The following is a 27,631-nucleotide window of genomic DNA, read 5'->3' as shown; positions in this document are numbered from 1 at the left end:
GGCCTGGCGCGTGTGCCCGGGCCCGGCGGATCCCACTCACACGCCCCGTCCCGGCGGCTCGCGAGCTCGCGGGTCACCGCCGCGGGTCGGGTGGGAGGGTGAGGCTTCGGGGATCTCGCTGGGCCTGGGGTCAGCTGTTCCCACCGAGCCGCCGAGGAGGGAAGCAGGCAGCCGGCCGAGGGAGGGAGGCGTTCTCGGCGCTCCTCTCCCGTGGCGCCGTCCCTAATTTAGAACCTTATTTTTAGTGCTCCCATCTGTGCTGTTTTACACCCTTTTTATTGGCCGCATCTGCTAGCAGCGAGAGTCCTTTGAAAAGCCAGTGTCCCAGGCACGGTAGGGATGTTGCTGTTAATACTGTATCGGGGCTCTCGCCCCCCCCCCCCGGCCCCTCCCGTGCTCTCTTCCCTTGAACACTTCTCAGCCTTCAAAAGTATTGTTTACTAATAAGATGAACGAGTAATTCAGGTTGATTTTAAAAAAAAGCACCCCTTTAACCTGCCATCGTTATCTAGTCCCCATGATCTAGTGGACAGAACTAGGACCCTAATGCTAACATAGCCTTTGGCTACTACCAGACGTTTGCAAATCGTACCGTCTATGCCCTGTCTCAGTTGCACAGTGAGAATGTTTACCTATGTGCGTGTGTATCTATGTATGCATACATGTATGCATGTATATATATACACGTGTGCATATATATGCTTATGTACATACATTAAAAAAACACCACTTGAGCTGTGCTTTGTACTGTAGTAAAATGTTGCTCCTACATTTAAGCTAAAAGTTTGTGTAGACTATGATTTAACAACAGAATTATCCAAAACTTGAAAATTTCACTCTTGGGGGGTCAAATAGCTGCCTCGAGAAATAGTGAAAGAGAACATCCACCCCCATGATAATGATAGAGAAAATTCCATCCAGATTCCCACTGCTGCTACTTTGTAGTTGACCCACCTCACCTGGCAGCCACAGATGTTGTCATCACTGTCAGTTTTGCTTTTTCACAGTGTCATATAAATGAAGTTATGTTGCTGAGTATCAGTGAGTCACACCTGTAATCTTAGTTATTCAGAGGGTTGAAATAGGATTTCAGTTTGAACCCAGCCCAGGTGGAAAAGTTTGTGAGATTGTTATTTCCAGTTAACCAGCCCAAACCCAGAAGAGGAGCTGTGGTTTATGTGGTAGCCAGCCTTGAGTGAAAAAGCTGAAGGACAGTACCCAGGCCCTGAGTTCAAGCCCCAGTACTGGCACACACATGCACATACACCAATATTGTTTGTAGCCTTTGGCGTGACTTTTTAAGATGCTTTTGAGAACCAACCATGTTGAAAGAGAGCATCAGTATTTCATTCCTGTCCTTCAGTGTTTCATTTTCTGGATGTACTGTAAATGTGTCTGACAGTTGAGTTGTTTTATTTTTGGCAGCTATAAAGTTGTTGTAGTATTTGTTTATGGTTAAAGTGTGAACATAAATTGTTTCTCGAGTAAATAGGCATTGGATTTGGGTTATTCGGTAAGTGCTTTATGAGAAAGGTCAGGCTGTGGTTTGGCTATGGGTGAATGTGTTCTCCAAAGGTTCTAAGTGAAGGTGCCGGGTCTCATAGAGTAGGTGCTAGGAGTGGTGGTTCCTGGCTCCCTGTATCCCAGGGTGAGCTCTCCCTCTTGCGTCGGCTTCTGCCCTTGGGGTGCCAGCCACTAGGAGGTGGAGTGTGTGTGTTTCTAAAGCCGCCTTGTGCTCTTTGGACTTTCAGCTTCAAAACTGTGAGCTGAATATACCTCCTTCTTGTAAAGAAGATACCCGGCCTCAGGTATTTCATTATGGTATAAGCAGACTAATACACCATGAAACTGAAACTGCTCTTTAAGGGACAGTTTTTCATTTTGGTCAGTATGTATTGTGTCAGCATTTAGTTTATGCTGAACCCTCAGGAGCACTTGGTATAGTCATCAATTTTTTTTTTATATTCTAATGTGTAATGGTAAAGCATTTGTCTTTAATTGCATTTCTGTAGTGATTGAAGGTGTTGAGTATCTTTTTTTCCTCCCTTTTTTGAGCCTGTACTGGGGCATGAACTCAGGGCCTTACTCTCTGGCTTGGATTGTTTGCTCAGGGTTGGTGCTGTTGGAGCTTCTTACACCTGAGTCATGCCTCCGGCTTGACATTTTTCTGATAATTGGAGATAGAGTCTTGAAGATTTTTTCCTGGGTTGGCTTCAAACTGTGATCCTCTGACCTCCGTCTGCCAGTGCTTGGCTGGTGTTAAGTATCTTTCCATATTCTTTGTTATTTGTATATTTCTGCTAGCGACATCTTAAATCTTTCCCATATTTTAAATTGTATTGATTTGCTTTTCTCTTAAGACATAGTTCACATATCATAAAATTTTAAAAATACATGTACTTTAAGAATGTACAATTTGATGCCTTTTAATATAGCAATAAGACCATGCAACAATGATCACTAATTCCACTCATCTAGATACCCCCAAATTAAACCTCATTCTCATTAGTAGTTACTTCCTATTCTCCCCTACTCCTGGCCCACTCTGCCTCTGACAGCCATTGCTCTACTTTGTATTTATGGATTTACTCATTCTGAATACTTAATTTAAATGGAATCATGCAATGTACAACTTTTTGTTTCTTTTTCCATAAGATATTTTCAGGGATTTTCATGTTTAAGTGGAATTACGCAATATACAGGTTTTGTTTCTGTTTCCTTAAGATTACATTTTTCAGGGTTTTCCATGTTGGAAGATGGATTGAATAGTATTCTATTGTATGGCTGCACCATATTTGTTCATCTACTTAACAGTTGGTGGAGATTCATCCACTTATCAGATATTATAGATATGCTATTATGAATATGTATCTGCACGTTCCTTTATGGAAAATTTTAATTTCTATCTGGTATGTGCTAAGAATGGAATTGTTTGGTCATATGCTAACACTGCTTGACTTTTTGAAGAACTGCCAAATTCTTAAAGTATTTTTCCATCACTAGTGACAGTTCTTTGTATTATGGAAGTCCTTTGTTAGGGATTAAAAAATACTGTCTTCCAGTTTGCCAGGTCTGTCTTTTGTACATTTTTACTTTTGATAAAGTCAGTTTATCAAAACACTTCTTTTTTGGTATTTGCAAAATCATTGCCTAACTTCCTTTCCACTCCAAAAAAAAAAAAGATGTACTGTGTTTTCTTTTCCAAGTTTTATAGTTTTGCTCTTAACCTTCCAGTTCATTTTGCATAAGGTGTGTGATGGGAGTTGAAGGTGAGGTTCATTTGGTTGCATTGGGGTGCATTCACTCATTCAGCGCCATTTGACAATAGCAACTAGATAACTGTAAAAATATTGTAAGATAATGTACTTACTTTTTATGGTCTCATATCAGAAGGACCCATTATTAGTTATAAATACATGCTTTTGCTAGGCTTCTGTGTAATCCAGCTAACTTCACTGTTAACATATTAATAGCATCAATTAAAGTCAGGCAACACTTACTGTGTGTAACTCCCAAACTTTCTGAAATGGTTCATTGTAAACCAGAACTCTTTTCTCTGAGAAACATTTTATATGAAAATAGTTACCCCAAATCTGTTTAGTTATAATGTAACGAATGAGTATTATAATACAGTGCCAAATACAGTGAAGGATTACATGTTGGAAATAGTCTGTTTTGTGGCAGGCAAAAAAGAATTGGGCTCCATCCTAGTACTGTTTCTTGGGAATTTTGATATTAGTAAAGTTTACTTTTTACACACTTCAATTTACATTTCTTCACCCTTCCTATATAACCATCTCATTAGGAGAGGGTAATATTTCCCAGATTCACTCTAAAGTCTCGAGAAACAATCTAACCTTTCACATATTTCCTTCAAGAGTCAGTCTGTGTCAGAATTAGTATAAATCTGTAATGAATACAGATTTTTAAATTTCTCCTAAAGATTCAAATTCAAGTAGGGACACTTTTTTTTTTCCAGTTCTGGGTTTGAATTCAGGGTCTTGCAGAGGTGTTCTACCATGTGAGCCATATCCATTTTGCTTTAGTTATTTTTCAGATAGGGTCTTATGGTTTTGCATTGGACAGTGTCAGACTCCTGTTCTACCTCCCTGAGATCACAGATGTATTTTCCAAAGCCTAGCTTGTTAGTTGAGATGGGGTTTCATTAATTTTCTTTCCAATCTGGCCTCAATTGGGGATCCTTCAAATCTTAGCATCCAGAGTAGCTGGGATAACAGTTTTGTTCCACCCAGAAGGGAAAATGTGAGATTCTTACCTCCAATTAACCACCAAAAAAGCAGAAGTAGAATTGTTTTCTTCATCAATATATAGTGACCTTTCTTTGTCTCTCCTTGCTTATTTTGGTTAAGTTTTCCTTTCCTTTTTGATAGAAGTATAAGCTAATCCTGCTTTCTTCCTAATTCCATTTACTTGGGATCTCATTTTCGGCCATTCACTTTCAGTCTGTTTTTGCTTGTAAGGTGAGTTTCTGGTAAAAATCCAGGCAATTGTGTCTTTTTATTGGTATGATTATAGAATTTTTTTTTTAGTCTATTGATATGATAGATTACATGAACTGGTTTTCAAATGTCAGACCAGATTTAAATGTGGGATAAAGTCCGCTTCATCATGATAGTTTTTTTTTATACCTTTTAAGACTTAATTTACAAATAAGTTGTTAAAGATACATGCATTTATTGATCAGAGGTATTGGTTTCTAGTTTCTCTGGTAATTTACATACTGTTGTTTGTGTTTTGGTAGTAGGATAATGGTGGTGAGTTAGGAAGTGTTCCCTCTGCTTTTGTTTCTGGAAGAAGTAATAGAGAACTGATATAATTTTTCCTTGTTTGTTAGAATATCTGTGAATCCATCTGGGCATAGTGCTTGTGGTTTTAGAAGATTTTTGAGTTGTTTAATTATTGGTTATTTTATTGAATAGATATACATTCAAACTATTTTTCTCTGTCAACTTTGGTACAGTATACCTCTTAAGTTTTGGGAATGTTTGTCATACTTTTGTAGTGCATGTGATCAGTAGAGATGTTTCTTTCATTTCTCATTGTAGTAATTTGTCTTTTTTATACTTTGTTGACTTGCTTGGAAAGTTACCAGTTTTATTGGCGTTTTCCAAGAGCTAGCTTTTGATTTCATTGACTTTTCTCTTAATTTCTATATGTAATTTCATCAGTTTCTACTTTAATTTTTATTATGTATCCATTTCTTCCTTTTAATTTTTTTTAAGATTTCTAAGTTGAAAGCTTTGATATTATTGGTTTTAGGCCATGTGTCTAACGTATGTCTGCAGTGCTATAAGTTTCCTTGTAAACTCTGCTTTTGCTATACCTCACAATTGTGCAAAGAATTTTTGGTGTGTGGGGGAATTGATAAAGGTTTTCAAAGTTCTATTTTTATTTGATACAAAATAGTTTAAATTTTCTGACATTTTTCATCTAATATTATTTAGAACTATATTTCTGGAATATTTGTGATTTTTCCCCCCAGCTTTGTTCCCATTATATCTATTTCTAGTTTAATTCCATTGTGGTCTGAGCCTAACTTCTAAATTTGTTAGTGTAAGTGTTACAGAACTGAGCATAGTCTTAAGAATATTTCGTATGTGCTTTCTTCCATTTGATGAAACATACTGTGACAGTTAGATCCAGTTGATTGGTAATATTGTTCAGTTCATTTGTGCCCTTATTGAAGTTCTACCTGTGACATTTATCTATATATAACTGGTAATGGATGTTGAAGTTTTTAACTATAATAATGTATTTATTTATCTCTGCTTGAGGTTCTTTTAGTATTGCTTCATTTATTTTGACTTGTCAGGTACATATTAAGGAATGATGTGTTATAGAGAGATGACTTCTTTGCCATCATGTCTACTGTCCCTGAAATTAAAATAGCTACTCTTGTCTTGACTTGTGTTAACAAATGACATACCCATCATTCACTCTCCCTTTGAAAAAAGTTTTATGTAAAGAGTTTATTATACATAATGTATATTTAAGACTTGGATTTTTAGTCACTATTTCACTCTACTATTCATTTAGTTGATATAGTCTCACCAATCACATTTAAGTGATTATTGGTGTGGCTGGATTAATGATTTATATCCTTGGTATAATTGTGAATGTGTGGGGAGGGATGTTGGATGGATGTCTGTTCCAGTTTCTATGACAGAGCTCCCCAAATCCTTGAAATTACCTGTGATCGGAATGGTTTTTGTTTTTTTATAATGAGCCCTTTCATAACCTGTAACTTCATACTCACAAGGTGACTTAGAGCAAAGTCCTTAGCCTCGGTAGGGGCATTCTTCAGAAAGACCAAGAGATTAGAAGATTTCCTAGATTGGAACTTTTAGTCTCACCAGCCTCCAAGGAAAAGGTAGGCTCAGAGATCAAATTCTATAAAAGCTCTTTAAGGAGCTATGATGTGGGTTGCGTGTCAAACTTATAAAATTCACATGCCGCACATGTGAAATCGGTGGAGGTGGCTTACCTCAGAGGGCTTAGGAGCTCCTGGTGACTGCCTCCAGATCTTGCCCTCTCTTCTTGATAAGTCAGTAAATGCTTCCCTAAGCTTTGTAGCCATAGCAGCACATTATTAACCAAAAGAAGGGAAGGTTGAAGGAAGCTGGATTAAAAGCCAGTTGTCTTGTGGTAGGCATTGAAATAATGGTCTGAAGGGAATTTCTCAGTCTAGATACAGCTTCACAATTGAGTCCAGATACACAATTGGTGCTGGCTGGAAAATTGCTTGGTGTATGGAAGACACTCCTCTTCCCACTTAGTCATAGGTTTCTGTGTTGAGTGAGATAGAGATGAAACTTACTTTTACCTTGAGGCTGTATCTGTTACCTTTAAAGTAGTATACTACACTGATTTGCATATATTGACTCATTTTTGAATTCTGGAAATAAGTCCTATTGGGTCATGGTATACATATATACATGTATGTATATATGTATATTTCGTATGCTACTGAGTTTTGTTAATTACTTTGAGTTTACATCAGTATTTGTCAAAGGTATTGTTACGTACTTTCCATTTCTTGTGGTGTATTTGGCTTTGATGTTGGAGTAATGTCAGCTTCATTTTGAAAGTGTTTCCTTCACTTTTTGAAGAATTTGTAGAGAATTGATACTCTTATTTTTCAGTGTTAGTAAACTCCTTAGAAGTTTTTGATTCCAGATTTAGTCTCCTTGATAGTTGTAGGACTCTTTAGATAAACTATTTTATTATATATTCCTTAATCTAGAGAGGCTATGTGTTTCTAGGAATTTTATCAGTTTCACCTAGGTAATCATAATGCTATGGTGGTTGTGCTAGTTTACATTTCCACCTACAATGTGTGAGGATTCCTTTTATCCTCTCACATCCTTGCTAGTGTTTTGCTGCTGTTTGTTGATTTTTTATGCCTGGCCATTCTAAGGTGAAAGGGAATCTTAGTGTGATTTTGATTTTTTTGTTTTTTATGGCTACAATGTTGAACATTGGTTCATGTATCTATTAGACATTTTATTTCCTCTTGTATTTCTTGTTCATTTTGCTTACCATTTATTAATTGGATTATTTGTCCTTTAGCTGGATATGAATTATTATTAATCCAGGATAATTAATTATTCTGGATATTATCCTTTATCTGTTGAATACATGATGAAAATTTTCTAGTCTTTCTTGGCGGTCTCTTGGTTCTGATGATTGTTTCTTTCTGTCTTACAGAAACTCCTTATTTTAGTAGTCTTATTTGTCAATTCTTTTTTTTTTTTGTCGGTCGTGGGGCTTGAACTCTGGGCCTGGGCGCTGTCCCTCAGCTCTTCAGCTCAAGGCGAGCGCTCTACCACTTGAGCTACAGCGCCACTTCCGGTTTTCTGGTGGTTTATTGGAGATAGGAGTCTCACGGTCTTTCCTGCCCGGGCTGGCTTTGAACCACGATCCTCAGATCTCAGCCTCCTGAGTAGCTAGGATTACAGGCGTGAGCCACCAGCGCCCAGCTTTATTTGTCAATTCTTGCTGCCATTGCGTCCATGCTCTGGAGATTTAGGTTCCTATCACCTGTGCCTAGTAACTTCCAGGAATTTTTCTGTAGTAGATTTAAAGTTCCAGGTATTACTTTGAACTCTTTAATCCAAAGAATATATATTTTCCATTTTGTTGGATTTTTTGTAACTGCTTTTTTTTTTTTTTTTGGTCTTTTTTGGTACTGGGGATCAGACCCATATGCCTAATGACAGATGAATGTATAAACAAAGACAGATGAATGTATAAACAAAGTGGTATAAAGTTGTGCTAATTGTACAAGGGGGTTTCATTGTGATATTTCCATACATGCATATAGTGTACCCCAATCAAACTCCCTCCCTCCATCGCTCTCCCTTTTGAATAATTTCAACAAGTTTTGTTGTTCTTTTCATAAATGCATGTTAAATACTTCGACCATGTTCAATCCTCATTCCCCCTTTCTCTTGACCTTTCCCTGTTGGCTCCTGTCTGTACCTGCCTCCCAGTGGAGCCTATTTTACTTTTCTGTCATTCATTTCCTCATGTTTTTAGTGTGTATTAAAGTGGTTTTATTTTGTTGTTTTACATTTGCTTGTATTAGACTAAGCCATTCTCTTTCCCTGTCTCCCCTATATCTCTGTTGTTCAAATCATGTTCTATATATAAGTGTATATGTGAGTTGGGCATTTGTAATTCTATAATCCTACTACCGTTAGATCGGAAGCCTTTATTCTTAGTTACTCAGGAGACAGATCTGAGAATCAGTGGTTGGAACTAACTCTGGACAGATAAATCTGAGACACTCCTAGCTTCAAATAGCCAGCAAAAAGCTGGAAGAAGAGGTATGGCTTAAGTGGTACAGTGCAGCCAGAAAGCTTGAGAGCTTGAGGCCTTGAGTTCAAGCTCCAGTTCTGGAAAAAAAAAAGTGTTTGTGTGCTGTATGTGTATCAATGTGTGTGTGTGTGTGTCTTTTAAGTAGCTTCCACAAGTGAGTGAAAATAAGATACTTGGTGTTTTTTAAAACTTTATTTTATTGTAAAGATGCTGTTCAGTAGGGTTACAGTTACATGAGTAAGGTAATGAGCACATTCCTTGTCAAGCATTTTTACCCCCTCCTTTGATTTTCTCCCACTATCCCTTCCCTCCCTCCCCTCCCCAAAGTTGTAACGTTCATCTCCAACATAGTGTCTTGTGAGTCTCATTGTCGCAATGGGTCATCTTGTGTCCTTGTTTCAGTATTTTTTTATTCTCCTTCCCCTCCCCAAATTAGATAAATGTATATATACAAGATGCAAGGTACTGAAATCAAATACAGTGACAACAGGGATATACCATAAGAGTAAGAACATACAAAAGAAGCAAAAAAAATCATAATACATTAAAACAAAGAAAAACCTCTTGTGTCCATGTCTTGGGTTTCATTTTGCTTAGCATTATCTTATATGGTCACATGTACATAGCTTTTAAGCTTTTTCGCTTATCTGATAAGATTATCCTAGACTTGAAATGTAGGTCCCATGATTTTCCTCATTTGCAATAATTAGTATATGTCTAGGATATTTGGTGTTTTGAGCTTAGCTTATATTACTCCACATGATGATCTCCAGTTGCATCCATTTTCCCGCAAGTGACATAATTTTACTTTTTTTTTTAAATGGCTGAGTACTATTCCATAGTATATATGTACCACATTTTTCTTCATTGGTTTATTGGGCATCTTGGCTGTTTCCACAATTTGACTGTTGTGAATAGAGCTACAGTAATCAGGTAACTATTTCTTTGCCTGTACTAGAGCTTGGACTCAGGGCCTCCAACTCTTTTTTTTTCTTTTTTCTTTTGATCTTTTTTGGTACTGGGGATCAGACCCATATGCCTAATGATAGATGAATGTATAAACAATGACAGATGAATGTGGTATGAAGTTGTGCTAATCATAAGGAGGTTTCATTGTGACATATCCATACATGCATATAATGTACCCCAATCAAACTCCCTCTATCACTCTCCTTTTTGAATAATTTCAACAAGTTTTGTTGTTCTCTTTTCATAAATGCATGTTAAATACTTTGACCATATTCAATCCTCATTCACCCTTTCTCTTGACCTTTCTTGCTTACTTGCTTGACTTACACTCTATCACCTGTTCTATGCCTCCAGACTATTTTGTTAGTAAATTGGAGATAGTCTTAGGAACTTTTCTGCCTGTGCCGGCTTCCAGCCTCAGTCTTCAGAACTCAGTTTTTTGAGTAGTTAGGATTGCAGTCATAAGCCATTGACACCCAGCTGGCATCCCTCTTTTATATGAATTTATACTGCTTCAGACATATGCCCAAGAGTGACACAGCAGGTTCATAAGTAGATACTTTCCATTTTTCATACTGATTTCTATTGTAGTTGTGCTAGTTTACATTTCTGCTAGTGGTTTATGGGGTTCCTTTTTCACTCCATTCTTGCTGGTGTTGGTTATTTGTTTTGATTAGGGTCAGATAGAATCTTAATGTAGTTTTGATTTCCATGTTCTGAATAAGGAAGGATGCAGCTGGTTTCTTCATATATCTATTAGCTATTGTAATTCTTTTGAAAACTGCCTGTTCATTTGTTTCTCCATTATTCATTGGGTTATTCTTTTGCTGTTTAATTTTTTGAGCTCTCAGTGTATTATGAGTATTAGTCTTTCATTTGGTGAATAATGATGAAGGTTTTTCTTCCATTCTGTGGATTTTATCTTGGATTCTTTTTTTTTTCTGTGTAGAAATTCATTTTGATGCAGTCCCATTTGTCAGTTTTTGCTCTTTCTGGGCAGTTAGGTTTCTATTCAATACAAATTATCTATATTTGTATTTTCCAGAATGTTCTATATGTTTTCCTGTATTGGTTTTAAAGTTTTGGATTTTACAATAAGATATTTGATCCCGTTGGAGTTGATTTTCATACAGATTGAAAGATCAGGGTTTATTTTCACTCTCCTATGTGTAGATAATCAGTTTTCTCTGGGAATATCTATACTAATTTCTCCTTTGTTTTTGAAGGAGAGTTTATAATCTTGAGTAAACTTTTTAAAAAAAGGTTTCTGCTGAGAAATCATAAATGTGCCATTGACCATCCATGTATATAACAAGTATTTTCAAGATCCTCTTATTGCCTTTGACATTTTAGTTAATCATGTTTCTCTGTGTGGTTCTGTTTATTCTATTTGGAGTTTGTCAAGATTCTTCAGTTTTTGTTGTTGTTGTTGTTGTTGTCGGTCATGAGGCTTGAACTCTGGGCTTGGGTGCTATCCCTGCGCTCTTCAGCTCAAGGTGAGCATTCTACTGCTTGAGCCACAGCACCACTTCTGGTTTTCTAGTGGTTTATTGGAAATAAGAGTCTCACGGACTTTTCTACCTGGGCTGGCTTTGAACTGTGATCCTCAGATCTTAGCCTCCTCAGTAGCTAGGATTACAGGCGTGAGCCACTGGTGCCCAGCTTAAGATTCTTCAATTTGTGTATCTCTGTCTTCCCTTAAATTTGTGAAGATTTTGGGGCTGGGAAGGTGGCTCAGTGGTAGAGCACTTGCCTTGCATGCATGAGGCCTTGGGTTCGATTCCTCAGCACCACATAAGCAGAAAAAGCCAGAAAGTGGTGCTGTGGTTCAAGTGGTAGAGCACTAGCCTTGAGCTGAAGAGCTGAGGGACAGTGCCCAGGTCTAGAATTCAAGCCCCGCAACCGACCCTCGCTGCCCCCCACCAAAAAAAAAAAAAAAGTGAAGATTTTTTTTTTTGTTTCCTTAGATTAGCTCTCAGGCCCTTAACCTCTCCTGAGACTTCAATTATAATACATAAAACAATCCATTTGATGATGTCCCTTATGTCCTTTAGATCCTATTTACTCTCCTTCATTTTACCTTTTTCTTATTTTTTATCACTATTAAACTTACTAGTTGTCTCTGGTGAGTTTTAAAAATTTAATTATAGCACTTGACAGGTCTAGAATTAGTTTGCTTCTTTTCCTTTTCATAATTTCTGTGGATATTCTCACTTTGTTAATATGTATCATCCCTGATTTTATTTAGTTCTCTGTCTTTGTTTTCCTTCAGTTCTTGGACATCATTAAAATAAGTTATTTCTTCTTTATAGGTGAGACTGGCGTTCAGACTATGGCTGTGTACTTGCTAGGAATTCAAACTAGTGATTTTTACCATTTGAGGCTCTGCCTTTTTTTTTTTTTTTGAGTAGGAGCTTGCCTTTTGCTTATGCCACCCTGAACCACAGTTTTCCTGTTTCCACTTTCTGCCACAGCTAGGATGACAGATGTTACCGCCATACCCAGCTTTCTCTTTTGAGATAGAGGTCTTGCTAATTTTCGCCTTAGTTGGCCTGGAACTATGATCTCCCAATTGTCACTCTCTGCTTTCCAAATAGCTAGGATTATAGACGTGAGCCATTACACCTATCAGTTCTGTGTACTTCTAAATTTAGTGCTGCCACTACTTTTGTTGTCCTTTAGTCTGATATCCAAATTTGCCACTATTTGCAGACTGAATCTCTAAGTCATGTGAGACAGAAAGCAATCCTTTAAGCAATTCCCAGACAGGCCGTCTGAAAAAAAAGTTCACTCTTCTTCCATCTTAAGGAAAGAAACAGAGTTTGGGTGGATTTTTATCCTGTGTCATACTGTTGAAGAGAGAGGATAGTACATGGATGTTTTTCTGTCTCTTTTAAACATTTCTTTGGTTAATGGGACTTTTAGATAGTTCTTAAGTGTTCTCATTATTATGCATATGCCTAGATAAGGATTTTTTTTTTTTTGGTGGGAGGCATTTATCATATATGGTATTCTCTGAGCTTCTTGAAAATATAGTGTCTGTGTCATTTAATTTTTTGGTGGTGTTGGGGTTTCTAGTCAGGCATTCTGCCACTTAAGCTATCCCCCCAGCTCTTTTTTGCCTTAGTTATTTTGCAGATAGGATTTCTTTTTACCTGAGTCAAGCCTTTCATTGTAGTTTTCCCATCATCACCTCCAGAGTAGCTAGGACTACAGTTATGTGCCATTCTTCTGGATTCCTGTCTGTATAATTAATTCTGGAAATTTCTTATCCATTATTATTTTGTGTATGTGTGTGTATCTATGTGTCTGTATGTGCTTGTGTGTGTTGCCTCCCTCTCTCTCTTTTCCCCTACATATTCATCTTCGTTGCATGGTATAGTTTTTATAATTGTCCTGCACGTACTGGACATTTTGTCCTGTTAACTTTTTTTTTATTGTTTTCTTTATCCATTTGAATGTGCAAAGTTTTTTGTGCTTATCATTGCTTATTAATTTCACATTTTTATAATTTTTCACATATAGGTATTTAAATGCAATTCACTGTTTATTGATCTTGTACCATAATACTCTGCTTGATTAATATATTTTTAAATTCTGATTTAACATGTTCATTAATATACTGTACAGAGATAAAAAAACTCTCTAAAGATGTAGTTTTGATCATGCACACAATCAGACTATGAAGAAGAGTGCAGGTTGGCCTGTTAAAATAGATGTGTTGAGCCTGGCATTGGTGGCTTATACTTCTAATTCTTGTTACTCAGGAAGCTGATATGTGGAGATCATAGTTCAAAGCAGCTCAGGCAAGAAAGTCTGTGAGACTCTTCATCTCCAGTTAACCACCAAAAAAGCTACAAGTGAAGCTGTGACTCAAGTGGCAAAAGAGCTTAGGGACAGTGTCCAGGTCTTGAGTTCAAGCCCCAGGATTAGCACACAAAAAATAAAAATAGGTTTATCATATTTTCTCTTATGTACATTTTTGTGATTATTTAGGAATGATAAGTGCTTTCTCAGTTGGAAAATTGTTTAATGCTTAAAGTTTATTTTTCTTTATAATCTTTTTTAGGAGCTGTGGCCCTCAAGAATCTTGAAATTAAAGAAAATGCCTTGGTAGGTTTTGTGATACTAGTGCATACACTACTATTATTATGTGTTTGTTGATTCCTCTTGTCACCATGGATTACTCAAGTTGGAGAAAATTTTTGGAAGTTACTTTTATAGAATGTGATTTTTCAGAAATAGAGTTATTTTATAAAAGTAAAATTGAAGAGTGTTTTTCCCATTTAAAATATTTATATTTTTGTTTATTCCTATATTTTACTTCAGTGATATGAAATGTATTCACATCTTGTATAACTGTAGTATCTATTTTCATAACTTTTCACTCCCCAAGAGAGTCACTTTGTAAAGAATAATCTCATAAATAATAGCTTTCCCTCCTTTTCCCCATTGATCATGGACATTGTTCTCCATTGCACACTGAAAATCTTTCTCTAGTGCCATAATGTTCCTGTTCTGTATTTCATATACATTGTATCATAGCATATTTGTCCATTTATGTCTATATTGATTTGTGTAGCATAATGCTTTGTAGGATCCATCTATACCGTATGATGTATCAGAACATCATTTATTATTCCCTGAATAATACTCCATTCTGTGTTTATACCCCATTTTGTTTGTATGTTTAGCTACTGGTAAATGTGTGTTTTTTTCCTGCCTCTCATTTTTTGAACAATACTGCAATGAATATTTGTGTATATGTGTTGATTCTACACTTCTGTTTCTCTTTGGAAATATATATACTGAGGAAAATTGTTGGATCATATAATTCACAATTAGCTTTTCAAGAAGACTTTTTCATAGCCATCATGTCCTTTTGATTCCCTCCAACAACAGACAAGGTGTTTCTAGTTTTTATTTCCCAGATCATTCAGAGTCTGTTATTTTTACCCCCTTTGGTTCAGCATCCTAATGAATATGAAATGGCATCTTAGTATTTTTGTTAACATTTCCCTAATGACTAGTGATGTTGAGTGTCTTTTCATATACTTGTTACCATTTGTATATGTTTTTTGTCATTTTTAAATCAGATTTTTTTGCATAATATAAATGATAAGCAAATGTTACCTCCATTCAAAAAGTTGTCCTAATAACCATATCTTGATAGTGTCTTTTTATGCACAAAAACTTTTTATGTAATCCAGTTAGCCTATTTTTAAAATTAACCTATGCTTTCATTGCATTTCTGTGAAATCAGTACCAAATTTAATGTCAGAAATTATTTTTTCTTATATTTTCCTATGTTTTATACTTACAGCTCTTGTGTTTAGATTTTTGATCCATGTTGGATTACTTTGCATACATAGCATTAGAAAAAGTCCAACTTCATATTTTGTAACTGGAAATCTACTTTTCCTAGCACCACTTTATTGTAAAGGCTGCCTGGAATAGTTCTAAAATGACTACTTTGTAAATCATGAATTTTATTCTATAAAGTTTTAATTTCTAACCGCAGAAACTAAGGGGAATTTCTCACCTGTAAAAGAAAATAATATAAGCTGGACACTTGAGAGACTAATATATCAGGAAGATTGTCGCTCAAGACCAGACTGGGCAAAAATTTTGTGAGGCCTTATCTTGACCAATAGAAAGCTTAGCATGGTAGTTCACACTTGTCATTTCAGCCATGCATGAAGTATAACTAGGAGAATTGTGGTCAAAGCCAGAGAAGGGAAGATATGAGGCTCTGTTGAAAAGATAACAAAAGCATAAAGGTCTGGGCTTATGTTTGGGCTAGCAAGTAGCACACCCTGAGTTCAAACCCCTGTACTGACGAGTAAAACAGTTATGAAAGAAACCTTTATGAACTTTAAGTTGAAAATAATTGTAATTATACATATACGTTTGTGTATTATATGTGTGTATATGTACATATATAATATATATATATATATGTCCATATAAAACAATTTTTTAAATCTTCTGTAGCCATAGGTTGAATCTGGAACCTTTTACTTGCTAATCCAGCATTCTACCACTTAATTGAACCATCCCACTAGTTCCTTTTTGCTTTGGTTTAATTTTTAGATAGGCTCTCATTTTATGCGTAGGCTGGCTTGAACAGTGCTTTCCTGCATCACTGAAATGACAGGTATGTGCCAACATACCCAGTCATTGGTTGAGAATGGAGTCTTGTGAATTCCGTCATCACTAGACTCAGGTGATAATTGACCTCTGTCATAGCTTCCCAAGTAACTAAGATTACACATTTGTGCTACAGCTTCCAGCTTACATTTTAGTAAGGTTAAATAACTGTTGGAGGTAAAAAGAAGTTGCAATGTAATTTTTAAATCCTGCAATTGATTTGGTGAAGGAAAAAAGCAGCTTATATTGTGAACTTGCTATGTATTCTTTACATATTTTACTGATTTTTGTTTTTCTTTGTAGAGTCAACTGGATGTACCATTCAAAGTTAAAGTTGGTCATATAGGTAAACCATATTTATTACTAGAATATTTTCTTGGTGGACATGCAAAAAATAATCTGGCTAGTATCTAATGTTTCTAAGAATTAATGGAAGTTTTTGTAGTCATGTGCTGTTGTTTAGGTGGATCTTAAAATATTGTCAGATTCATATATTCCTTGTCTAGTGCTTGGTATCTGTGTAATGAAGAAATGAGGGAGGGAGGGCATGTTATCAAGTTTTAAAATTGAGTTGAGAGCCAAGTCATTGCATGTAACAGAAACATGAAGTTCTCTAGCTTTCTGACTAATTACTTTGCTATGATTTGACTCATAGAGGATATGTGGCATACAGAGAAAGGTAGGGATCAGCCAGGCGCTGTGCCCAGAGGCCCCTCGAAAAACTTGTTTTTGTTCCAGTTTTCCTAGGTTTCCTAAGTCTATTTCCTTACCGTATTTTTGTGTTTGTTTCTCTCTCTGTGTGTCTTTGTCTCACTCTAATTTCCTCCTTTCCTTCCTTTCCTCCTATCTCTCCTCCTCTTATCTCTCCTCACTTTTCTTTTTTGGTGGTACCAGTATTTGAACAGTGTTTGAGTCATTTGCTCTTCAGCTTGCTTACTTGCTTTTGCTCGCCTACTTGATTGTTACCTCCAGTCTGGCTTTTTGCTGGTTATTTTGGAGATGGAGTCTTTTCTGCTCAGGCTGACTTTGAACTACAATCCACATTATAGCCTTTTGAGTAACTAGGGTTATAGGCACAAGCCACTAGTGCACAGCTTATATTACCTGCTTTTATAGTTTACTGGTTGAACTGAAATCTATGTATTGTTTAAATACGTTTAATAAAAACTTGTTCGTGGTGCTGGGAAGGTGGCTCAGTAGTAGAGTGCTTGCCTTGCATGCATGAGGCCCTGGGTTTGATTCCTCAGCACCACATAAGCAGAAAAAGCCGGAAGTGGTGGCACTGTGACTTAAGTGGTGTAGAGCACTAGCCTTGAGCTGAAGAGCTGAGGGATAGTGCCCAGACCCAGAGTTCAGGCCTCATGACTGACAAAAAACCAAAAACAAAAAACTTGTTTGTTATGATTCTTAAACTATGTTGCATGGAAAATGATGGTGTATTTGGGACTTGAGGTATTTTTGTTATTAAGGAAGTTTGCATAGTAGGATTTATATAATGTTTCTGAGTCTATATTGGTGCACACGCATCAGCGCGCACACACACACTTTCTTTTAGAGCCTGTCTACTTTCTTTTCTTCTCTGATGATTCCTAAAATGCTAAGGCTGTTTTAACTTGTAATCTAAAATAGTGGAAAGTAGAGTAGACTAAACACAAGATAAATTTGAGATTTAAAATGGTGCTTGCACACATTTCTTACAATACCTATTAATCTTTGATAGTATGGTATTATATGATTTACTATAATTATAGTATGGTGTTTTATGAATTGTTTTCTTCTACTAGATACCAAGTTCTTTGGAAATAAGTGGTTTTGATTTATATTGTATTTTTATTACTTAGCATATTATCTGGTATAGAAATGAAAAAAAGGGCACATTTCCAAATGAGCAGTATGATAAAACAGTTCATTTTGTTAGACTGTGTTGTCCCATTGCCATTGTTTGGGTACTGTTTGTCCAGTGATCATCTTAAAACTCTTCAGTGATTCATAGAAAATGGATTGATGGTAAATGTAGGCTGGATTAATAGTTTGCATCCTTATTTTTAATATAGGTGATCTGAAACTTATAATTCCATGGAAAAACCTTTATACTCAACCAGTTGAAGCTGTTTTAGAAGACATTTATTTACTCATAGTGCCTTTTTCTAGTAAGTCAATTATTTACTCTTTTGTAAATGAAAACTCTCAATATTTGGTAAATATTTTTCAATAGCATGATTTTTGGGAGTAGTGTGAAATACGTTAATATTTAAATTTGGTACTTGCTATTTATTTTACTTTATTTTTTTGGTGCCAGTGCTGGGCGTGGAGTCATGGCCTTGCACTCTTGCTTGGCTTTTTCATTGAAGGCAAGCACTCTACCATGTGAGGCACAACTCCACTTCTGACTTCTTAGCTAATTTGAGATAAGAGTCATGAAGTTTTCTGCTCTAGCTGGCTTTGAGCTGTGATCCTCAGATGTCGGCCTCCTAAATAGCTATGATTATAAGTGTGAGCCACCAGTGTCCTATATGATTTAGTCATTATTTTGATTGATATTATGATTATTTTCAGTGATATTTTGTGGAATGAGGGTTTAAATGAAAGGTAACTAAGATTCTTATTTATGCTTGTTATAGGAATAAAATATGATCCTTTAAAAGAAGAAAAACAACATATTGATGCAAAACAACAGGAATTAAAAAGAATAGAAGAAGCAAAACGAAAAGTAATAGATCAAGGTAAATCAAATAATAACAATGGCAAATAAGGAAAGATTAAAAGTCCTAAAAGTTTATCCTAACAGAATACTACCTTTCTCTAGATGTTCTGAGATCATTTTACAAACCATTAGAGACTCTTATTATATGGGGATTTCATGGCTCATATGTGTACAGAAATTGAAGTCAATGGCCAGCAGAGTTTTTGTTATCTATTTTATTTATAAATTATCTATCATCTTTGCCTTGGGGATTGAACCCAGGGTATAACACTTTTGAGGAAATATTCTTTCTCACATCAGTCACACCTGTCCATTTTCGGTTTGCAATTTTAAACAATAGCAATTATGTTTATCAAATAGAATTTATCTTTTTAGCCATTGCTTTTGTATTTCCCTTAATATAAATTCTTTATCCTTTTGAGGACACTTAGTTCTTTGAGACAGTTATGCTTGATTTATTTTATATATATGTTTTCCTTCTCAATCTAGACCATATGATCCTCTTACTTAGAACCCTTTTTCATCACTGCAAAAAGTGTCTTACAGAAATTGATTGTGTTTCCATCTGTCCTCTTCTCAGTCTCCAGCAACCCTCATATTCTGACTCACTTCTCCCCCTAGTGGTGCTTTCTTTTTGGTTTATTTATCATAGTCTCATATTTTTATTTTCAATTCTGGCCTTGTGCTTTCTAGACATGTTATGTACCTCATGAGCCACACTCTTAGCCCTTTTATTTGTATTTTGCTTTTTAAGATAAATCTTACTTCTTGTGTTGTCTTTAAATTTTCAGTTCTTCTGCCTCTACCTTCCAATTAGTTGAAATTATAAGCATTGAAATTATAATCATGTCTTACTATGCCTGACTTCACCACTTCTTATTTTAAAACAGTCATCTTCCTGACCTAATTCATCAGTTTTTATTTGCTTCCTCTTTTCTTCATTAAATAGCTAAGAAGCATCTTAAAACTAAGTGCAACTTAGCTACTTAGGAAGCTACGATCTGAGGATTGTGGTTGAAAGCCAGTCTGGGCAGAAAAATCTTGCGACTGTTATCTCCAGTTAACTACTAAAAAGCAAGAAGTATAGATGTGGCTCAAGTGGTAGAATGCCAGTGTTGAGTGGAAAAGCCAAGTAAGAGCATAAGGCTTTGAGTTCAAGCCCCAGAACTGGCACTGGAAAAAAAAGTATATGTATGTTGATCTCTGCCATGTATTTTTTTTTTTTTTTCGTCAGTCGTGGGGCCTGAACTCTGGGCCTAGTTGCTGTCCCTCAGCTCTTCAGCTCAAGGCGAGCACTCTACCATTTGAGCCACAGCGCCACTTCTGTCTTTTTCTGCTTATGTGATACTGAGGAATTGAACCCAGGGCCTCATGCATGTGAGGCAAGCATTCTATCACTGAGCTACCTTCCCAGCCATGTATTGGTTTTTTTAAGTGAATAATAAACCTCAATAAATATTTTACCTATTGACAAGCATGGAGTTTTAACACAGTTTCTAGCAATACCATGTATAATTCTATTTTATTAGTCACATTTCTTTCATATCTTGTGCAGTCATTTATGTCTATCCTTAATCCCATTTTCTAAGTCCCATAGCATAGGCTTTTTTCTTTCAAAAATTGCTTTCTAATCTTTTATATATCAAGATTATATACATATATATTTTAAAATTAAATAATATAATTTAAGAACATAAAAAGTCTGTAGTACTAATAGTTTTGCTTAAAACTATTAGTTGGTTTATTGCATTTATACTATGTGTATATGTTTATTTTTATGGTGGATTGTGAAGATTGACTACTGAGCCAAATAGTATACTCTTCATATATATTTTATAGCACAACTTTGTTATTTGCTCAACAATAGTGAGAGAGAGAGAGAGAGAGAGAGAGAGTGTGTGTGTGTGTGTGTGTGTGTGTGTGTGTGACTGTGTGACTGTTTATAGACTTTTATATGACTCCTGTTTTGGTGTGGGGACTTAATTCTCCTTCCTTGTATAGATGGTTACACCTGTTTTCTGTACAATAAACCCTTGAACTCTCACTAGGTTGAAAAATGAATAGTTGCTTGGCTGGGAGAAAGAGGGATCCTAGAGGTTTCACTGTGTTTTTTTTCAGAGTTTTTTAATTTATATTTTGAAATTAAAATTTTTTTTATTATCTTTAAGTAGTTGTACAAAGAAGTTCCAGGGCTGGGAAGGTGGCTCAGTGGTAGAGCGCTTGCCTTGCATGCTTGAGGCCCTGGGTTCGATTCCCCAGCACCACATAAGCAAAAAGAAAAAAGCTGGAAGTGGCACTGTGGCTCAGGTGGTAGAGCGCTAGCCTTGAGCTGAAGAGCTGAGGGACAGCGCTCAGGCCCAGAGTTCAGGCCCACTACCGGACCCAAAAAACAAAACAAAACACAACAAAGAAGTTCCCATTCTCCAAAACAGTGTATGAGGGGCTGGGAAGGTGGCTCAGTGGTAGAGTGCTTGCCTTGCATGCATGAGTCCTTGGGTTCTATTCCTCAGCACCACATAAGCAGAAAAAGCTGAAGTGGCACTGTGGCTCAAGTGGTAGAGCGTTAGCCTTGAGAGAGCTGAGGGACAGCGCCCAGGCCAAGAGTTCAGGCCTCACAACCGACAAAAAATAAAAGAAGTGTATGAGTATAAAGTGTCTGACAACATTGTCACCCATCTCTCTTAACCCATCCCTTCTCTCACTTTTTTTTTTTCAGAGTTTAAACCAATTCTTGTATTATGTTCTTCATCAGCATGTTCTCTGATGGTTTTGTGAACTGTCAAAGTTTCTGAATCTTTCAGGATTCTGTTTTAATCTTACCTTGTGTTCTAATAATATCTCTATAGTCAAACAAGATTGAGTTTCTTCTTTAAGCTAATTAAGGCTGTCTGCTTTATTGTTTCTATGTTATTGTTTGTTATTTCTACTATCTTCTTTGGCCTGGAGGATTTACTTGCCCCATTTTTTTCTGCTTTAATGACTTTTTGGGGGATAGAGAAAAATGTATGCAATCAGCTATAAGTTCCTCCTTGTTTATATGTAGATATAAAATATAAATCTTTAGTCATGCTTAAAATTACTTAAAAATTACTGATATTCTTATTTTTACCTATGAATTATGTATTAACAATTCAACAGGATGTATAGAAACTCTTGATTTGAATCCTGTCTCACTCTTGAACCTCATAACTGGTTTATCTGCTGTTTTTTTGCTCTGAGCATACTGAATTACTTGCTGATTTACTGAACATATCTCAGCATTTCACGTTTTCCTTTATTAGTATTTATTTGAAAATTATTAGCATTAGGATGAGAATTAAGGCTATAAAATGTGGATGAGGTTTCATGCAGCAGCAATATTATAGGATGAGAAGAGCAACAATTCTATACCCTGCATGAAGGAAATGGCTAAAAACCCAGACAAGAGTGAGCACATAGTAGACATTGAATTCATGGCTCCATGGCAAAAAGTGCTGTAAGAAGAAGCACCTAATAGATCAGATATTAATGAATTGTTACATAAGATAATCCAGGATTAAGAAATGTTTTTGTAGTCATGTCAGTGGCTCCCGACTGTAATCCTAGCTACTCAGGAGGCTGAGATCTAAGGATTGAGGTTCAAAGCCAGCCCCCGCAGGAAATGCCATGAGCCTCTTAACTCCAATAAACTACACAGAAAACCAGAAGTGCTGCTGTGGCTCAAGTGGTAGAGTGCTCATCTTGAGCTGAAGAACTGAGGAATAGTGCCCCAGAGTTCAAGCCCCACGACCGACCAAAATAAAAGAAAAAAAGGAATTCCTTTGTTTCTGACATGTGGATCAGTGGTCATCTTAGAAATAGTTAATTTCATTGAGTTACAATAGCAGAGCTTTTATCTTCCCATAGCGCTTCTTTCTTTGAAAATTGGAAACAAAGTTAAAATTCTTTAGCATATGGAAGTATTGTTAAAACTTTGGGCAAGAGTGTACATGAATTTTAAGGTAGTTGTAAAGAATATGAACATGTTGCCAGGGAAATGTAAGGCTGCTTTTAGCTGAAGATCATAAAGACTACACTGATTTTAGGCTGTCCTGATTTTAGTATTTAACTTAGCAAGGCACAGGTAGGCATAGGCATGATGGTTTTGTTTTTGTTTTTTTGGTCTGCCATGGTGCCTGAGCTCTGGGCCTGGGCGCTGTCCCTCAGCTCTTCAGCTCAAGATTAGCACACTACCACTTGAGCCAAGCGCCACTTCCGGCCTTTTTCTACACATGTGTTGCTGAGGAATCGAACCCAGGGCCCCATGCATGTGAGGCAAGCACTCTACCACTGAGCCACCTTCCCAGCCCCGGCACGATGGTTTTATACAAAGTAGTAGTTGGGTTTTTTTCAGAGTTGGGATCTTATGGATGGAGGAAAAAGAAAGCAAAGCAATTTTAGATGAACTAATGTTCGTAGGTTTCCCCTTATCTGTAGAGGTAGGTTTTATGACTCCCAGGGGGGTATGGGAAACCATGCATAGTACACAACCCTGTGTATAGTATGCTTTGTATGGCAAATTTTAATTTAGGAACAGTAGGAGATGAATAATAATAAAAGAAAGGCAATTATAGCAATATAAACAGTTATGTGAAGGTAGTATCTGTGTCTTGAGGAAGTCAAGTAGAGATTGGTATTTCTGGATCTGGTTTACTCTTGGTAACTGAAATCATGAGAAGCACAATGAAGATAATGGTGCACTGCTGAACCGTAGGACTTGAGCTGCATAAGGAAGTCAAGGGGAGGCTAGTGGCAGGGAAAGAAATAATGTAGTATTGAATTCTTAAGAGCAATGGATTTTATTATGTAGTGATAGAATTAAAAGCTTAAAATAGGGCTCTTTCTCCTCATAGGGCGTATATATTTTGTTTGGTTTTACTGAATTTTATATTGTCTACATAAAAGATTACTGAAAAGGAGGGTAAGACTAGAAATACAAAAAGAATAGTTTTTTATGGTCATTTAGGAAAAGAGAAAATGGAAAAGGGATGATAACTAGTAGTTGCCAAAAATGTGTTCACTATTCCCCTGGAAAGTGTTGAAACTGGCAGTAACTAAAGTTTTCTTAAAATGAATCAAATAATGAATTTTTTAATCCTTGTTTAAAAAGGAGAGGAGAACATGCTATTTCTCATTTCATACATACTGAAAAAATTCACATCTGAGTACAAACAACTTATAATGGCATCACTAATTTCAAAGGAGATTCTTACTTTGCTGCTGCTACTAGTTTTCCTAATTTAAGTCTATTATAATTCCTACTTAATAATCTTTATTGTTCTTAAATCTTTATATATTTAAGAATAGTTAAAAGATACAGATTATAATATGTAATACCAGTAAATTGGTTTTGCTGAACAACAAACTAGCTTTTGAAAAGATAGGACATTCAGTTATCTTTGAAAATCTGTGGTATAAAAGACTTTTGGAAAGCATGCTATTAGTGTTCTAGTTACACATTTACATATATAAATTCTTTAACAAGACATTATGTTACCTTGTTATGTAGGTATTTATAGGTATGTGTTTTATTCAAGTCCTAAAAAAGGGAATATTTGCAATTGTAGAGCATCAGGAGGAGAAACAGGACACTTTCGCAGAAAAATTAGTTACTCAGATCATAAAAAATCTTCAAGTGAAAATTTCCAGCATCCATATTCGTTATGAAGATGATGTAAGTATTTTACTAGAAGATCTTTATTTTTTGAAATAATTTTTAAAATTACCTTTAGGTAGTTGCACAGAGAGTTTCAATTCAACACAACAGTTTATGGATAAAATGTATCTTGATCAATGCTTTGCCTTCCACAGCAGAGATCTTTAAATTATCTTGCCCATGTAATTGTAACCCCTCCGTATGGTATTTTCACAATAAAAAAATGGAAAAAAAATACCTTTATATGTTGGGTATTTACTGTTAGATCTTACTCATAGTGTCCAACCTATTAAATAAATGGTGGGAGGTAGAGAGATAGGGAGCTGAAGATTACATGATTTTTTAATATAATGACACTGGTAATTATATCTTTGATATCTTTGATATAGTTTGTTTAAGCTACTCACACTTCAGATCATGAAGGAAAATGCTCTAGGAATTAGGAATTTCACGGTTGTGTGTTTTATCTCCTGGAAAGAGCACTGGTCTAGGAGTCAGTAGAGCTAGACTTACTGATCTTTCAGAAAAATTAGTTTAGTCTCTAAACAAATAATTATATGCCTTACAGTATAATGCTAATCTTTTTTATAAGCTTTTAAAATAAAAAACTACAGCTATTATAGTATGATGCCAATAACTAGCATTTCAGTTTATTTTATGAAAAATAAAAATTCTAAAAATATTTTTGAATATTTGAAATAGAATACTTCCCAGAAAGTTATTTTTTATAAAGCAATTCTTGTACAAATGTTAAAATCATTTAAGTAATTTATTTTCTTCTTAGGTCACAAATCGAGACAAACCACTATCATTTGGTATTTCCCTTCAAAATCTCAGTATGCAGGTATGTAGTTTAAAATAGAAACCTAACCATATTGTACAGAATAGTATGGTCAAACTATTCATTGTGATTCCTGTATGCCAGCATCAGAAATATGTATGCCTTTGGTTGTCTATATAGAATTGGTGTAGAAAGGACATAGAGTGGATTGAAATTAAGAGGTAAGTAGATTCATATTTCAAAAAAACCATGGTTGGCGATAATGCTGGGTATGGTATCCTACCACTTAGGAGCTGAGGCAGGAGGGAGTACCTTGAGGTCAGCCTAAGCTGTAGATGGGCTTATTGGTGAGACCTCCTCAAAAAATTAAAGAGGAATGAAAAGGTTGGGAATCAAGCTCGGGTAGAACATGAAGGGGGTGCAAGGTAGTTATGATATTAAATACTTCTGTTTATTCAAAATCATTTTCTTTCCAGTACTGAAAAAAATCTATTTCCAAATTTTCAGTGAGTTAAAAGTAATATCCATTTCTGAAATTTTGATGTTTTAAAAGCATAAAAAGCATTTTGAAGTGGAAGGTTTTGTTTTTGTTTTTTTTGGCATGGAGGGGCATTATTAGGGTTTGAACTTAGGGCTGTGCACTTATTAGGGCTGGTGCTCTACCACTTGAGCAATATCTCCAGCTCTCCTTTTTTTGCTGATTATTTTCATGATAGAGCCTGGCCTTTCCTTAAATCTTGATCCTTTTGATCTCAGCTCCCAAGTAGCTAGTGTTCTAGTCAGGAGCCACCAGTGCCTGATTAGAAGTGTAAGGAGCACACAGAATATTACAAAATATTTGTCTGCATCCAGGATGCTATGTTTTAAATATTTTTTATTGGACTGAATTATTATCGCTGAAAATTTAAATCCCCTTTCCCTACTCTGACCGACTTTCTTTTCCAGAGATGATAATCTTCTTTTTTTTTGCCTAGTCCTGGAGCTTGAACTCAGGGTCTAGACACTGTCCCTGAGCTTTTTTGCTCAAGGCTATTGCTCTTCCACTTGAGTCACAGCTTCTTTTTTGTCAGTCTCACAGATTTTCCTATTCTGGCTGGCTTCGAACTGCTATCCTTAGATCTCAGCCTCCTGAGTAGGATTCCAGGCCTGATCCACCAGTGTCCAGCTGTTGCATTTTACTTTGTTTTTAAAAGGCTGGGGATTGAACCCAGAGCCTTAGGCCTCCTGGGTCAGTGTTATCCCACTGAGCTACAGCCTCTACCCAGCATTTAAGTTTGTAAACTGTGGTGTAATATATCCACTTAAAAATTTAGATGTGGGGCTGGGAAGGTGGCTCAGTGGTAGAGCGCATGCCTTGCATGCCAGAGGCCCTGGGTTCGATTCCTCAGCACCACATAAGCAAAAAGAAAAAAGCCGGAAGTGGTGCTCTGGCTCAAGTGGTAGAGTGCTAGTCTTGAGCTGAAGAGCTGAGGGACAGCGCCCAGGCCTAGAGTTCAGGCCCCATGACCGGACCCCCCCCCAAAAAAAAGAAAAAAAAATTTAGATGTTAGCTGTGAGCCAGTGGCTCACACCTGTAATCCTAGCTACTCAAGAGACTGAGATCTGAGGATCATAGTTCAAAGCCAGCCCAGGCAGAAAAGTCCCATGAGACTCTTACCTCCAATAAAACCACCAGAAAACCGGAAAGTGCTTAAAAGTTTACATAAGTATTTTGTATGATTCTTCTGTAAGTTACTTTAAAAAAATTTCAGTGATGGAACTCCACAGGGCTTGTTTTCCAAAGAAAAGTGTACCATTTAGAGAAATACAAATAAACTTCCCTAGATGTTGTGTTAAAAAAATTATTTGTGTTGCCACAGGATAAAATTCAGTTCAGTTTCAGTGTAGTTTTTTTTTAATCTTGTATTTTTGGTTTATGTGTGAAAATTTTTTTTTAAATTTTATTGTAAAGGTGATGATGTTGAGACCCAGAAATCTTTTTTTTTTTTTTGGTTCTGCCATATGGGGACAAGCTTTCTACTAAAACACCAGCCTGTAATATGTTTTAAAAATCCCTTTTGGCAATCCTAATGAATGCTGACGTTCGAGGACCACTATTTCAGTTCTCCACAGAAAAATAGCTATCTTGGATGGGCACCACTTAGGAGTCTCAGGCAGGAAGATTATGAGATCAGAGCTTGCCTGAGACACATAGATCTTTTTCCAAAATAAAAAAGGAAAGAAAAGGAAAAAGCTTTGATTAGTTCTTAGTGTCTCTCCCTCTTCCTCTTTCTTTTTTTTTTTTTTTGGGTCTGGTCATGGGGCCTGAACTCTGGGCCTGGGGGGGGTCCGGTCGTGGGGCCTGAACTGTGGGCCTGGACGCTGTCCCTCAGCTCTTCAGCTCAAGGCTAGCACTCTACCACTTGAGCCACAGCGCCACTTCCAGCTTTTTTCTTTTTGCTTATGTGGTGATGAGGAATTGAACCCAGGACCTCATGCATGCAGGGCAAGCGCTCTACCACCGAGCCACCTT

At 36.4% G+C, this 27,631-nt stretch overlaps 1 protein-coding gene across 1 annotated transcript in view; it reads left to right on the top strand.

Annotated features, from left to right (window-relative positions):
- Vps13a (vacuolar protein sorting 13 homolog A (S. cerevisiae)) overlaps nt 1–27,631 on the top strand; it is a 163,865-nt gene that overhangs the window by 1,111 nt on the left and 135,123 nt on the right. Inside the window, exons 2-7 of the mRNA XM_013018390.1 lie at nt 13,880–13,923; nt 16,264–16,306; nt 18,015–18,110; nt 18,582–18,683; nt 24,250–24,356; nt 25,123–25,182. Of these exons, the coding sequence (XP_012873844.1) occupies nt 13,880–13,923; nt 16,264–16,306; nt 18,015–18,110; nt 18,582–18,683; nt 24,250–24,356; nt 25,123–25,182 (452 nt within the window). The remainder of the gene's footprint in view (nt 1–13,879; nt 13,924–16,263; nt 16,307–18,014; nt 18,111–18,581; nt 18,684–24,249; nt 24,357–25,122; nt 25,183–27,631) is intronic.

The sequence above is a fragment of the Dipodomys ordii genome, unplaced genomic scaffold, assembly GCF_000151885.1.
Source record: "Dipodomys ordii isolate 6190 unplaced genomic scaffold, Dord_2.0 Scaffold40, whole genome shotgun sequence".
Taxonomy (NCBI): Eukaryota; Metazoa; Chordata; class Mammalia; order Rodentia; family Heteromyidae; genus Dipodomys; species Dipodomys ordii.
The sequence above is the reverse complement of the archived record's forward strand: the minus strand, read 5'-3'. Positions and strand labels throughout refer to the sequence as shown.